Here is a 16272-nt window from a genome sequence, read left to right as displayed (position 1 = left end):
ATCCGACCAAGAGAAGCCCTTCGCCTGCCTCAGGGTTTTGAAGAACGGGAGGCATCTTTCGGCCGACTGAGAGATGAATCGGCTGAGAGCAATGATTTTCCCATTCAGCTGCTGGACCTCTTTCTTGGTGTTTGGGTGGCGCATGTCGACGATTGCCTTGATTTTCTCAGGGTTAGCCTCGATTCCACGCTGAGAAACGAGGAACCTGAGAAACTTTCCCCAGGTCACCCCAAAAGCGCACTTGGTCGGATTCAGCTTCATTCGATGTCGTCGTAGAGTGCGAAAAGCTTCTTCGAGGTCTCGAACATGATCTGCGGTCTGCGCACTCTTTACCAGCATGTCGTCCACGTATACTTCCATATTACGCCCGATCTGATCTTTGAAGACCTTATTGACAAGTCGTTGGTAGGTAGCTCCAGCATTCTTCAGCCCGAAGGGCATCATCCTATAGCAGTAGAGGCCCTTGAGGGTCACGAAGGCAGTGTGCTCCTCGTCCTCGGGCGCCATCCGGATCTGATTGTACCCGACGAAGGCGTCCATGAAGCTGAGCAGTCGATAACCGGACATCGCATCCACCAGCTGGTCGATCTTCGGAAGTGGAAAGCTATCCTTCGGATAGGCCCGATTCAAATCGGTGTAGTCAATGCAAATCCTCCACTTCCCGTTGGCTTTCTTTACCATGACAACATTGGCGAGCCAATCGGGATATGCAGTTTCTTTGATGAACCCTGCCCCGAGTAGCTTGTCTACTTCTTCGTCGATGACCTTCTGTCTTTCAAGAGCAAAAGACCTTTTTTTCTGCCTTACCGGCCTCACCGTTGGGTCCATGTTGAGTCGGTGGATTATTGTCTCCGGAGGGATGCCCGACATATCTGCTGCCGACCAAGCAAATATGTCGGCGTTGGCCTTTAGCAGCTCCGCCAACCGTCGTCGTTCTGGGTCGGGTAGTTGAGACCCGACCCATACCTATCGGTTGAGATTCTCCGCTATCGAGATTGAAACGAGCTGTTTGATCGGTGAACCCCGTTCTTCCTCCTCCCGTTGGTCTAATTTGTCGATCGTCAGGGAGTCCTTCAACTCGTCGCTTTGAGCGGAGATCTGGAAGCATCGGCGAGCGAGCTGTTGATCTCCGCGCATCTCCCCGACTCTATTTTTGGTTGGGAACCGAACTAGGAGATGGTACGTCGAGACAATTGCCTTGAGGGCGTTTAGTCCGGGTCTTCCAAGTATGGCGTTGTAGGTCGAAGGCACTTGGACGACCGCAAAAGTCAAATGGACCGTGCTTTGTCGTGGTTCGGTGCCAACCGTTACGGGCAGGGTAACTTCTCCTTCCATCGCGACAGCATCCCCGGCGAAGCCTATCAAGGGCGTAGGGACCCTCTTAAGTCGGTCGGTTGATAGTCGCATCCGGGAGAAGGTCGAGTAAAACAAAACGTTCGTTGAACTTTCATTATCTACAAAAAAAATTTTTACATCATAGTTCGCTATTGTTGCCGAGACAACAACAGCGTCATCATGGAGAGTTTGGATGCCCCGAACGTCTTCTTCCGTAAAGGTAATAACGTTGTCCGGGTGCAGCCTCTTCGTCGGTTCCCCTCCAGCAGATGTCCCCGGGCCCAATCGCTTGGAAATCATATTGATGACCCCGGCCGTTGGCTGATTGGTCGTCGCTTCTTCAGTCGGCTGGGGTCGTCGGTCGGCAACTGGTTGAGTTGGCGGGTTCCTCCAGAATTTACCGAGATACCCTCAGCGGATGAGAGATTCGATCTCATCCTTAAGTTGGATGCATTGCTCGGTATTGTGGCCATGGCCCCGGTGGAATCGACAGTACTTTCGTCGGTCGAGGCCTTTTGCCTTCAGAGGTGGAGCCATCGCAGGTACTCTTCCCCCTCGATCTCCATCAAAATCTGTGCACGGGGAGCAGAGAGAGGAGTGTAGGAGTCATACCTGGGGCGTGTCGGCCTTGGAGTCTGCCGTCGGGGTGACCTCTGGTTCCGCCACGGGGGTGAGACCCGATCGTCGGTCGGGGGCCTGCTAGGTTCGGCGGTGTCCCGACCCTTTCTTCGCTTCTCCTTTGGGCCCTTGAATTCGGTCAAGCACCGGTCGGAGGCTCCTTCATCCGCACGCATGTACTTGTACGCGCGCTCCAATAGTTCGGCATACGTCCGGGGGAGGGTCTTGTCTAGGGAGTAAGTGAACCGGGATGCCCTCAGCCTCCGTTTCATGGTCGAGATAGCCATGTCTTCATTGAGGTCTCGGACCTCAAGCGTGGCCGCATTGAATCGCGTCACGAAGTGTCGGAGTATCTCGTTTTCTCCTTATTTGAGGGAGAAAAGGCTGTCCGACGTTCGTAGCGGCTTCCGGCTGGTGCTGAAGTGAGCCACGAAAGAGTGCTCGAGCTGCCCGAAGGAGTGGATACTTTTCGATCGAAGACCGGAGTACCAGGCTCTGACAGCTTTGCGGAGCGTGGCGGGGAAGCCGATGCAAAAGAGAGCGTCGGTTGCCCCTTGAATCGTCATGAGAGCTTTGTAGCTCTCCAAGTGGTCGATTGGATCGGTGGAGCCGTCGTAAAGCTCCACATGCGACATCTTGAACCGACTGAAAATCGGTTCGTCGAGGATGAGTCGGGAGAGGGGTTGGGCGGTCTGAAAGTTGACGTCGTTTGAAGACTTCTGCCCATCCACTTGCAGCTGTGCGAGACGACGGTCGATTTTTTTGAACCTTCGTTCGTAGTCATCCGTCCGTCGGTGCTGGGAGACCCCAGGAGTGGAGTCTCCGAAAGAGTCCGAGAGGGAGGCGGACGGCGCTCGTGGTCGCTTCTCCTTCCTTGCTCGTTCTAGTTGGGAGGGAGAAGGCCGTCGGGACCGGTGGGTATCGCACCGCGGCTGCCCCTCCTCCTCTCTGCAGGAGCGCTGTGGCAGGTGCTCCTGCAGAGGCGACGGAGATCGACGCGGGCATCGGCGGCTGCTCCTGGAGGGCATCGGACGTGCCGCCGGTTGCCCGACCGGTGAAGGCGGCAGCTAGACCGGCTGTTGCTGAAGGCTTTTTACCGCATCCGTCAGCACGGTCATCTGCCGTATGATCGCCGTGATTTGTGCCTCCGTGGTCACCGCGGGGTGCGGAGAGCTGAGTTCCGCCGCGGAGGGTGGAGGAGAGGCCTCTTCCCGACGGGAAGAGCTCCTCGCCGATCCAGTGACCCTCGATCGCTGAGCTCTTGTCTTTGTCATCTAGAATTCTGCGAGGGTTGCGATCCCTGGTGCTGTCGATGAAGCACTAACTTGTCACTATGAGCGTCGCTCTGACCCCTACCTGGCGCGCCAATCTGTTGCGGCCAATCCCCTCGTCGTCTGGTCGTCGGGAATGAGTACCTGCAAAAGAAAGTCCACGCTGACCTGAGGCGGTTCCGGCAGGGACCCTCCGACGGTCAAGTCAGAGAGGAGACTGGGTAACAGTGAAAAGAAGACAAGGAGCTCTACGAGAGAGGGTGAGAGAGAGAGAGGGAGAGCTTGAGGGTTTCGAAGGGACCTCTAGCACTGTTGCCTTCCCCGATATATATAGTGGAGCATGGTATGGCGCCGTCATTAATGGCGCGGACAATTGAAGAATTGTCAACTCACTGTAGACTGTTAGAATCGCCGTAAAGGTGTCAAATCGCTGTGGGGCTGTCAAATCGCTAGAGTTGACCATGCCTTAGGCGGGATAATGCCCCTAGGCGGCAGTGTCGCATGCCGTTGTCAGGACCGACAGTCCCTGGCAGTAGTACGGCGATTGGAGGAGCCGACCGACCGTAGATCGGTGGCTAGCTGAGGGACGTCGGATGAAAATTTGGGCTCCTCCAACAGTCATTCGGGCACGTTGCAGGAGTCGGGCATCGGGCCCCATAGCGCTGTCGGTTGGGAGAGTGATGAAGGTCTGTCCGACCGACGTACGGTCGGTCGATAGCCGTCGGTCGGTCGGTCGATTGCCGTCGGTCGGTCGGTAACGGCACCCGTCGGTCGGTCGGTCCGACGATGAGTCGACATAGGTGGGGTCGGTCGGTATTCTCCAACAGGTGTTATCGAACTCTATTACAGATGGACTTTTCGTGCTGCTCTCTTGGGTGCTTTTCGAAGTAGCAGCTTGTTCGATTTTATTGTCGACATCCTTTTTAAACTGTGCTTCTGCTATGGGAATGACACTCTGCTTCTGCTGTTGTCGGAGACTAATATTGATACGCTACTTATTCTGATATGCAAGCGGCTGTTATTTCTATTTTCTTCTGCTCATATTTCAACCAATCCATGTTCTGGGCGTTTGATAGGCTATTGTCTTCTGGGCTTTTCAATACTCATGATGTTTTCTGCAGTGCCAACCTTCTTCTGTTCTTATCTTCACAACACCCCTCTCTCTTATGTTACCGTTCTTTTTGTCTCGTCTTCATTCATGTCTTCCACCTTGTATTCTGTTTGTTTGTTTTCTGAGTTGTTGTATATTTTCTATATCCTGTTGCTTTTCTTTTTTCCAAGTTCCCTTCGTACAATCTGCATCTTTTCTTTAATCTAAATTTAGATCCGTTGAGTTACCAGGGAAAAAAAAAAAAAAAAAAACAAAATTCAAGGCGTCAAGGCCCACCTAAATCCGTGACGATGGCCACCGGACGCAGCGGGTTTAATCCCCCACTAACCCCCGGTAAAAGCACCCTCCGAACTGGTAATCCCACGCTGCCTCATGGATTTGGCTAATTTAGTTGGTCAGGCTTATCGAGGCTTAAATCTCACTTCTATTTGTAAAATAAAACAATACAATATGCAGAAATCTCATAAATCCTACCTAATAATGACCACTGTAGCAAACCAACGAATAACATCTTAAAAATCATGATCAAGACAAGATGAAAACAAAGGTCACAATTCTACATCCAACTAGAACCGGTTAGGTGCAATACATTACCAATGGAGAGCAGCTGAGTAACATGTGACTTCAAGTTTAGTTGCTTTAATTTATCTTCTTTCTTTACTAAAAGATCAGAGAGTGTAGGAACTAGAGGATCGGATGCTTTTATTTAATCAGTATTATTTTCATCACATTCCTGTTCAGCCAAGAGCCAAGGAATTTAGAGAATTGGTGTTGGGACAATAATCAAATTGCTTTATTATGATCTGAATATTATAGATTCAAAACAAGGAAACTAGAAGTAAAACTATGTACAGCTAATCTTCCCGTAGGGATGAGAGCCTCATGCACCTGGATACGATTTTTTCATCCATCAAGCATGTCAAACAACATCCATTTTTCAAAAACTATTTCCTAATTTCTTGGTGATAGCTAATACCAAAATGATGAATGTTATTTGATCTTTCCGTTGTTTTGTTTATGAAAAACAGTATCACAAAGATAAAAATGTAACAAACAATATTACAATATATAAATATTTGTTTTACCATATAATATTATCGGTTTGCACTAGCATCATCCACAGCTACTAATTATATCCGCAAGATTATTTTATTCAAAAACATCAAGTCAAGCACTGACCAGGCAAATAGTGGATGCAGTCTCTTCCACATAACCATTATCTTCTATTATAATACAAATTTCTTGACCCAAGCCATTGACTTTGCAGTTCTATAATTCCATCATCAATACGACATCTTCCGCGATTGGCGTATGCAAGATAAATACACCAGCCAAATTGTCTTTTTTGAGGTAAACCAGCCAATTTGTCAAACGGTTGTGCTATATTTATTGAGCCATACAGGTAGCAGAGAAAGGTACCTAGTAAAATGCCATTTAGGACATGCATTCTTCCTTTTTTTTTCTCTTGACAAACCTCATACGTTTTATTTACTTATTTTGTGAGAACTATTAATGATGTTAATCCTAGCTATTATATATGATAAGCAATGAGGCTATTTGATCATAAGTTTTCGGAAAGTAGAAGATGTAAGTCGGCGTACAATTCCAAATATTTAGCAGTGTTCAGGTAGGCTTTGTACCATTTATGTGCATCAAAGAGAGACACGAGTTTATACCCCAAGAGAGAGAGAGAGAGAGAGACGATTATCTTCCCCCAAAAAAAAAGAGAGACACGATTACCGAGTAGTTGATGAACTAGTACATCCTATATAGCTAGCTAATTCACTCTATCTGGTCAAATGTGAAGACAAGTAATATTTTCTTTTTTTTTGGTAACAGGAAGAGCTTCATTGAGTCATCATGTATAGCGTAATACAGAGCCTTATAACTACAGCACAAAACTCATACAAACAGCATAGCCTAAGCAGTTTACAGCACAAGGGAGACAACCAAAATATAAACACACAACCTATGTTCCACATGCATGGTTGTTTCGGCTGGAGATAGGCATTCGGATTCGTTATTTCGGACTCTTGAGAGTGGTAAATCAGTGTTCTAATCAGTGCTAGTTTTCATTTATTTATTAAAAAAAATTTTAAAAAAATGACATAGCCTCTCTCTTTCTCTATAGAGTATGCTTCTTGCTTTGGAAACATCTTGTAATATATTTCTTCAGTCTATTAACCAGCAATGGCTGAACTATTTGAGCTTAAAAAAAAAAAAAAAACAGAAGAACAATAATAGTTTCATTTGCTCACCTTTTTATGTAAAAGGAACTGTTGGAAGGGCGTCTCCATCCCCCAAGAGCATCTCTATTTTTGTTCTTTTAAAATATTTCATAAAATCTTATTTTTCTACCTCTTTTTTTCTCGTTCAATGCCGCACTCCTAATCGTAATATTTGTGATCATCATGGCAATACTTCACTTGCATTGCGAATAGTTAATTATAATATAAATTTCTACAAGTACCGTTCAAGATATATTTTTATCATCTTTCTTTTGGTCTCCAGAATCCAGCCATTGCCGTACCTTCCATGAAAACTACCACGTGGATGTCCCTTTTTTTTCTCTTTTATACATGTATCCAATTTTATTAATATAATTTTTAAATTTATTTTAAAATGATTGATGAAAGGTTTGGTAAGAGGTTCACAGCCTTCATCGGTGCACATTTTCATAGTCGTAGATGATCATGATTCCAGTATTTATAAAATTGAAAATAAAAAACAAAATTTAAAATGATGTACAGCTACGATTGTTGTATAAAAATAGAAGGAAGCTTAACTATAATTATTATATATGGATGGAAAGATATCAAAATATTTAAAAAAATAATAAAAATTATAACGTGCTATAATAGTAATTATTTCATATCATAATATTATATTCGGTAATAGCCATCTCAATACATTTCCAGCAGCGATCCGACATCATGACAAGGACCGGAAGTTCTCCGCCTCCGTTTCGTTGGAAAGCTCTGCACTCGACTCTCCTGATCTTCTCCAACACCTCGGATTAGAAGAGAAATGGAGAAGGCCGCCTCCATGCTTGCCTCCTTCTTGGGCGGCGGTGGCTCGCCGGAGCCGCCCACCGCCACCGTCTCCTCCATCTTCATCTACCCGATCAAGTCTTGCAGGGGAATCTCTGTCCCTCACGCTCCCATCACCTCCACTGGTACTCCTGCTGATAAAAATCACACCTTTAAGCAGTTCTTAGATTCCCAAGTGACTCATTTCAGTATAATTTCTCAGTTCTTATGGAGTGAACGAACTCTTGCTCCTGAGAATGGCCGTATGATCATATTTACTTGCACTCATGGACTCTTTTTTTTTTTTTGCTTACAATTTCTTAGGATTTCGTTGGGATCGGCAGTGGATGGTTGTAAACTCAAACGGGAGGGCATATACTCAAAGAGGTGAACCAAAGCTTGCTTTGGTTGAGGTAGAGGTGCCAGCTGATTCCTTTAATGAAGATTGGGAACCAACAGAGAACTCATATTTGGGTATGAACACTATCTATTTTTTTGTTGTTTATCCTATCAAAGTTGGTTGTCTTAACTACTATTTGTCAATTACTGGTGATATATTTCATTGTAATAAATTATTTTTTACGGTTCTATGTGTCAGCAAGTCTTTTACTTGACACGCTAAACATGTGGGACTTTTTTTAAAAAAATACCAAAGAATATGCGGACAAATATGTTATTATTAATGGGATAAAATTCATAGGTTAGGTTTAGTTATATGCAAGGCTTCTCCTTTTCCTTTAATATTAATCCTGCTATGAGCCAAGCAACCTACCATCTGTTGCCTTTTGCAGTTAAGATAACAATTTATCTTTTTACAGTTAAAATTATTAGTTATAAGACTTCTGGAAGACTACCTGTTATGATTCTCTCTCTCTTTCTCTCTCTAAGAACTTGCTTCGATTAATTAGCACTGCTAGGTCTATGAATCTACCATTGGGCTGAATATTATTTGGTCATCCGTGCTTGAGGCTTTCTGCTGTATTTGCCTTGGTCCATTAACTTACTGAATGTGAAACTTGTGACTGGCAACTTAGGGCTACATTGATAGTTGGATAAAACTGGTGAGAATAACCATCTAATAGATCCCATCAATTTGAGATGTGTATTGTGATTCAAAATACACCATTTGTTTCCATGAGGCTTATCTCCGTCATTTGTCTCTGAAATTTGTACATGAATATCCAAAGAAATTGTTTCTTTTTCAGTCCAAGTTCTTATTTCTTAATGGGTAGTTTGTAGTTATCAAATATTAAGGGGATCATGTAAGTTAAAAAATGTATGGTTGTCTAAAAACATGGATATATGTTTTTGGTCAAAGCAAGAGGATACTGAATGGGGATATAAAAATTTTAAAACTATCAGGGCATTGCAATGAATGCACACTTAATCTAACTAATGGATGTTAGCATTAGGTATTAAGATGAGTCTGAGGCAGATGCTTTTGTGCTAGTGGTGTATGGATGATTATAATGTGATAACTTGTGCATTCTTATTTTAATGCTGACACAGGTAGTTATAAATCCCCATCCTTAATATTATGTGCATCTTTTTGCTTCCTTGTGAAGAGAGAGAAATATGAAATTCAGAATTTGAGATATTGGGCAAATTGATATGTAATTCTTTTTTCTGTCCAGGACTATAGGTAGAAGCTATTACAGTCTATTACAGACTGTTGTTTCACATTAAAGTTTATATTTTATATTGCTGCAGTTATAAGGGCCCCAGGGATGGATACATTGAAGGTTCCTCTGAACAGGAAATGTGCTGTAACTCATGGCATCTCTGTATGGGAGTGGTCTGGTGCTGCATTTGATGAAGGATCTGAAGCATCTGAATGGTTTTCAAATTATCTTGGGAAGCCAAGTCGTCTCGTGCGTTTTAACGCTAGTAGGTTTCTTTACTTATCCTATCTAAATATGTATTGATGTAAATTTACCTTCTCAATGCTCTTTGTATTGCCTTGAACAACAAAGGACAAATTTCTTCATTCTCATGTGTTGCTGGGTTACCATTACTAATGGTTAATTCATCAGTCCAATGATCATTATCAAGGCCTGTAGCTCCAGTTCTGAGGCAAAATGAAAGAATAGTATGTGACCATCCCCTCTATGTGTATCTAAGAAAGTTGGGACAAATGTGCAGTGAACATGATTTAGGTTTTAACCAACTGGCTTATCATGTGCATTGTATGTCTGTATATATTTTTACATTCCTACATAGGTATTCTATTCACATAGTACATATGAGAGTGCCATATTCCATTGTAATTCTTTATAGTATTTCCATCTGTTAGTGGATTATTTTTGCAATATCTAAGTGCATCCAACCCAGCTTCTTAAGCTTCAACTATGTTTCTTTTGTTCGGAAGAGCAAAATGAGTCATATTGTGATTGTTTACTTTCTTTTCTTAGCTAGCCTAAAGCAAAAAATTTTGTGGAAGTGCACAAGGGAGCTGGTGGAGACTCTCATTTTCTTGGGACATGGTGAATTCAAAATAGTCATAGGTTGTTGTAGGGATTCTGAATGCCCCTAGGCATAAGATGATATAGAAAACACGGATGGGTATAGAACTAATGTAACATGGTCCATGTTATCATGTTCAACATATTTAACATTCTGGGAGTCTGTCATTTAGTCATTCAGCAGTTGAAATGTTTGGCCTCATCAACATGGAAAACTGAGATAATTTTATGATATGTGAAATTTAAACTGTGTATAAAAATAAATGACTGTAATTTAGAAAGGTATCAACAAACACTTATATGTAGAAGTGTAACTAATGCTAGTAGGCACATATTTATCTTGCAATTATATTCCTACATGTTCAACTTAAGATTGGTTACAAAAAATGATATACACACAATGTGATCATGACAACAAAATAAATATTTTGTGGTTTAATAGCTTCAAAATGTCCATCTGGAGTCATATGATTTTCACTGTAGCTTCATTTTTTTCATGTTTCTTCAGGTCCTCAAGATGGTAGGATATTATACCTAGAGGTGTTCACAAAATGGTTCAAACTGTTAAACTGAATCGAACCAAACTATTTTTATCAGTATGGTCTGGTTTAAAAACTAAAATTGTCTGATTTAGTTTATGGTTTTATTTAAAACGGTTTAATGGTCTGGTTTAGTTTTGCAAAAATATTAGACCAAACCAAACCGTAATATGAGAAAAAAAGAAAATTTCTTTTGGAAAATGAGAATAGTGGTCGCACTTTGCTACTATTGCATTGTATTATATTTATAGACTCATGATTACGGAAGAATATCCTGATAATTTCAGTCTTTATTTGGTTAGAATATTTTTCTTTCTCAAAATTTTTCGTCTTTCATGTTGCAATATGTCAAACCATTAATTAAACCAGACCAAACCGTAATTCATCGATCTGGTCTGGTCTGTTCTAAGTGACAAAATGGTTTGGTTTTGTTTGTAAAATTGACAAACCATAATTTACTGATTTAGTTTAAGAATATCCCCGAAATCAGACCAAACCAGACCATGTACGCTCTTAATTATACCTTTTCTTCTCATGTTTAGCGTATTGTCTATCTGTCCACTAATCAAGTAATTTCTTACATTGTGTTGATATTGCAGCATCAGAAATTAGAGCTGTAGATCCTAAATATGCTCAGGGACACAAAACCATGTTTTCGGATCAATATCCATTCTTGTTGATATCCCAGGTTAGTTGCATCAAATTAGAAGCACAAGAAATCACACCTGACAACTGTATCATATAAGATTTCTTCTAACTTTTTATGTGCAGGGTTCTTTGAATACACTAAATGAACTTCTCAAAGAACCACTATCAATTAATCGATTCAGACCAAAGTAAGCCAGCATATTCATTGTTAATGTTTCTGAAGCTAGCATCATTTTGAAGAACTCATCGTCGCAATCTTCAGTATCGTTTATACTGATAACATACATTATGCATTCTTTAGGATGCAAAAATTATTTTTGGGTAATTTCTGAGATACTCATGTTGTTTATAGTATTCTCGTCGATGGATGTAATCCATTTTCAGAGGATCTGTGGAAAGTAATAAAGTTCAACAAGTTAACATTTCAAGGTGTTAAACTATGCTCACGTTGTAAGGTAATACTTCTTGAACTTTATTTGCACTAGTGCATTCAAATGTTTCGATTTTGGTCATCACAGTCTGTATGGGTATAATTATCGTGTTGTCTAGTTTAAGGATGATATTCTATGGAATGTCTGTTGATTCATCTTAACAGGAATGTGTTAGAGTTTTGGCAATTTGCCCAATAAGTCCATTTGTTATAATGCAATTAAACACTGGATCTGAGGGAACTCTATGTGAGAAAGCAGATGCAGCCAAGCATTCCACATAGTGGCACCATTCACTTTGGTGGCGTATGAACAATGCTTTGGACACCTACTATGAGAGGGGCACTCTATCCAAAAGAAAAAGGACACAACAGGTGGTAAAATATTTAAGACCCGAAGAGGCACCACCAAAAGGTGTGCTAGAAATTAGGTTAACTTGGCTGATAATGTATTGAATGAGGCCCTGAAAAGTCCAAGCAAGTGATGAAAGCAACTATCAGTGTATTATGAAATTAAGATGACAACAAGTTAGTGTGAAGTATAGTTTGTGAACCACAATTTAAAGTTTTGGTGGCAAGTGATGACAAGTACATGAAAATAATAATGCCAATATATGAGCTACCAGCAATTTCGTTGGGATGTTTAAATATAAAAGATATAGAAGTTATATTTCTTTCATGCATTTTCCGTTACATTGTTTCAACATCCTAACAATTTCTCATTTCACTTGTTTCAGTAGATCAAGTTGGTAGAGTCAAATGCCTCAACTTTAGCGAACTAGACATAGTTTGCATTCCTAGTGTTCCTTTGACAAAAACTTATCACCTGGAATCCTGGAAAGTTTACTATGATCTGACAATGACTGTATCTAGCATCTATAGGTAACTATGATGATTTCTTGAAACCAACAGTTCACCAATATACTACATATGAGGAGGCCTGACTCCATCCATCTAAAATCGACCACCAGAAAGATTGGCAAATGAAATCTGAAGGAGAATTTAGTGGTTGCTTCCCACACATCTTGGTAGATGGAGAAAAGCCAATTTTCCTTGGAAGTGAGGCTGATGAAAAAAAACTGTGATATCATGATAGAAGACGAGCAGAACTGAATGGAGGTTGAACCTACCTCTACGAGGAAGTCTCAGTAAGAGATGATTCTGCCTGTTAACCTGAAACATTTATCTCAACATCTACACATCTACTACTTTAATGTAACAATGTTCTTATTGAATTAGATATTTTTCTGAAAGCACAAAATTGTGTCTAGCATAATTTATCTGTAAATTTTCTGATTTGTATGCATGACATCACAAATAGATGCTGGAATTGCCAGATCTGCAGTAGTTTTACAAAGTTTGTCCTTTCTTTTGAATCACAAATTGTTTAATTTAATGAATGGGCCAAAAAGAATAGATAGGTTACATTTGGTAACGATGAACATATGCCTTCCCAGCCCACTGCATTCAGATTTCTTTTCCCAGAATCAATTATATGTAAATTCCAGCACCAATATCTGGAAAATATTATTATGACAGTCTGTCCAGACTGTTATGCCCATCTGCTCTTTTCTCCTTTCAAAATTGCATTGTCTAAGAGAGATGAATTGGCTGAGTGATGTACCAATGATGAAGTTAAACAATTGTGTAATTTGAATTTATTAATCCTTGTCCATTAGATTTTGACTGGGGGCTAAAACTTGCAATTCTGGTGTTCCTTGCCTAAATTAGGTCATATTCAAATAACTTCTCATGTGATGCAGGTACCAACAATCAATCAAGAAAATGGAATTGCTGGTGTTGAGCCAACTGAAACTCTCATGAAGTTCCGGTCTGACCATGCTTTGCACCTAAAGGGGAAACCACAGGGGAAGGTAAAAGTCTACTTTAATTCAATTGGCTGATGCTTCCCAGCAATCAGATATGATATTTGATCTTAACCCATCCAACAATTGGTGAACATCTCACTACTTGTGCCAATAAAATCCAACCTTCAATGGTCAACAACCATTTATTTTGATGAAATTTTTGTTTATTGGTAATCTAAGATAATGCTGATTGGATATTTCTTGTAGTTTCTGGATGCAGTTATTTTAAGTGTTGATTTTGCAGGTATACTTTGGGCAAAATTTAGTCTGCAGAGAATCCCTTTCCGCACAAGGCAAAGGCAAGATCGTTAAGGTTGGAGATCCAGTTTATGTTCTTGAGGAGGTCTCTTCTTCTGCTGATGCAGCAATTTGAATATCAAAACATTTAATCTAGGTAACTGTGTCAATGGGTACCTATCATGCAGCAAATAGTGCATATATGCAAAGAGAATGTTTCATTTTTCAGCCTAAGTTTAAGACAAATGGACAAAAAAAAAAAAAAAAAAACACTATATCTGAATCTTTGTTCACCTCAAAAAGATACTATTGCAGCTATTCTCTGAAGGTGATAACCTTTTTCTGGTTTGCTTTTATAATCGTCTCACGTGTGGCTAGGCTGTGCATGAATTGACTGCCAAATTCGATAAAGCACATTTTCTAGAAAATCATATTTGTCAAATTTATTGCAGTCCTTAAGAATTTCTAGCTGCTCTTTAGAAAAATGAAAAAGAGTCTTGACATATCTCCTAGATACATGGAGCGAGGTTTTAAGATCCTATTATATGACAGAACTGGCTGTATCTCTAGTGAACAAAGTATATCTAAGTTATGTGGCCTTTGAGCAACATGACAAGTTTGAGCTAAACCAGTCTCAACTTAAAAGTTGTCATCATGCACAAAGTGAGCAAGAATATGCTGAGGGCCAAGCCTCATGTTATGCAATGATATTTTTTGTTCTGCAACCATGGTTAGCCTTAACCAAGATGATTTCAAACAATTAAAACTAACAGAAGGCCCAATCTGTGCCAATTAAAACCACTATTCTCCAAATTTCATCCGGACCATGCATTCTTAAACAAGCCCGTAAGTACATTGGGCAAGAATATGTTGAATGGATGAGCTTTATGGCACCGGGATTTTGATTTTTAGATCAAAGACTAAGATGACTTAAATTCTGCAGATGACTTAAATTCTGCTTCATTAATTTTTCTTTCTAATGGAGAATAGTGGTTAAAATCAAGCCAAACTAGAGCTTTTTAAAACTTCAGGCAAAGATTTTCAAGTATTTCTATGGTATTTCGTATTGGTCTGAACTGGTTGGTACATTCCGTACCATATCGATGGGAAACTGGTTTGATCTAGATCAATTTTTCGGAACATGATCTGAACTGAATCGAACAGTCGGTTCGGTATGGTACGAAGCCGAACCATCCGATACCCGACAATTTGGACAATTTGGTCAAGTATGGTACCGGTTCGATACGGTACGATTTGCTTTTTTTTTTTTTTTTGGGTGTTAGATGAAATTTTTTTTTGAATTTTTTATTATTGATATGGACCTCAGTAGTGGTTCCTAAAATCTTGATTCCTAGATCATCAAAGTAAATGAGAACTAACTGATAAAATGATTCATAAATTTTTATTTATTCATAAATTATTAAGAGAGGCTAATCCCACTTATTCTACATCATATCTACACCACCCTAAGGGACTAATCCCCCACCCTTTTTGCCCGAGTTTGACAAGGGGATCATACCATTTGAGTAAAAACATCAGAAATATCATGTTGATGATGGTTGAGATGGTAGTGATTTTCTTGCAATTATTTATTGCAGATCCATTCCTTATATTTTTTTTTACATATATAAATAAATATAATAATAAATTTAAGATTTATTTGAATGATTAGGTCTTAAATCTCATAGCAGCCTAAAATCTCATATGAATTGTGGGTTTATGTCAATACCACCACTTAGCCCAATCTATCTTTATATATATCCAAAAAATCATTACAGTGGATCTATCCAAATCCTATAGGAAGAAAAAAAAAAAAACTTACCGGATATTTATAAAACCAGGCCTAGCCTAACTTCCTTTGGGTGATCATAGATATTCAAATCCATAATTTATATAAAATTTTAGCTCCAATCATCCGATCCTTAAAATGCTATCTTTTCTTCTTTTTCTGATTCCACACTGAATCCTTTTCAAATAGTTCTACTAGCATTCACCCACTCTGGGTGAATCAACATGGTTCACGAATTTATATGAAGCTAGATATTATGTCTAGTAACGCTTTTCTTCCCAGAGTTGTCCGCACCTAGAATCTCCTCTTGTTATGTCGACCAATCGGCAATCAATACCTGACTTTTGTTCAGATATTTCAGCAATGCCTCATATTTAATTCCAAGATACCTACTTATAAAATTCACCTTTAAAGAATGGATAATCACCATTACTGCTGCCAATGTGTAGATTGGTCAATTTGTAGAGAGCTCTACAAGGAGACATTAGTTCACCAGCCACTGGTTCAGCCATGGAATATTTGAAACTTGATGTTCCCCCAATCGCTACCACTCTTTCTTACAGAAATCCTACCTTCTATTACTAAACTTGATTCTCCTATTCAAGAGAACCATACAGCATCAGCTGCTAGTGAGCTATTATCAGGGATCATGCATTAAATTTTTCAAGAGACCATGCATTGAAATTAAGAGCCATTCAACATACCTAACCAATCAAACAAGCTGTCATTCAGATAAGGTGGATAATTTTGCATTTGAGTTACCTTGCAATTGCAGCCGAAGTGAATCATGTCCTCAGCTAAATTGCGAAGGTTTTTTTTTTTTTTTTTTTTCTCTTTACCAGTGATTCCCCTCTGTTGCTTCCTCTCAGCATGCGAACAACAAATGGTATTAATGTGGGCTGCATGAGAACCATCCATATTCCTGCTTCAAATAAACA

General features: G+C 40.3%; 1 protein-coding gene across 1 annotated transcript; it reads left to right on the top strand.

The window, feature by feature from the left end:
• The first annotated feature begins 7234 nt into the window (after positions 1 to 7234).
• On the top strand, positions 7235 to 13906 carry LOC105039709 (uncharacterized). Its single transcript, XM_010915963.3, has 8 exons — positions 7235 to 7510; positions 7689 to 7838; positions 9075 to 9251; positions 10965 to 11053; positions 11137 to 11201; positions 11366 to 11468; positions 13204 to 13314; positions 13553 to 13906. The coding sequence occupies exons 1-8, from the start codon at positions 7363 to 7365 to the stop codon at positions 13679 to 13681; spliced, it is 972 nt and encodes a 323-aa protein (XP_010914265.1). The 5' UTR covers positions 7235 to 7362; the 3' UTR covers positions 13682 to 13906.
• Positions 13907 to 16272: the final 2366 nt, after the last annotated feature.

This window comes from Elaeis guineensis, chromosome 1 (genome assembly GCF_000442705.2).
Source record: "Elaeis guineensis isolate ETL-2024a chromosome 1, EG11, whole genome shotgun sequence".
NCBI lineage: Eukaryota > Viridiplantae > Streptophyta > Magnoliopsida > Arecales > Arecaceae > Elaeis > Elaeis guineensis.
This window is presented reverse-complemented; position numbering and strand designations above follow the sequence as displayed.

Bases quoted from the DNA above. Each gene is read 5' to 3' on its own strand.
- LOC105039709 (XM_010915963.3), top strand. From the start codon at position 7,363: ATGGAGAAGGCCGCCTCCATGCTTGCCTCCTTCTTGGGCGGCGGTGGC. The intron at 7,839-9,074 runs GTATGAACACTA...ATATTGCTGCAG, and splicing joins AACAGAGAACTCATATTTGG to TTATAAGGGCCCCAGGGATG. The intron at 11,202-11,365 runs GTAAGCCAGCAT...TGTTGTTTATAG, and splicing joins ATTAATCGATTCAGACCAAA to TATTCTCGTCGATGGATGTA.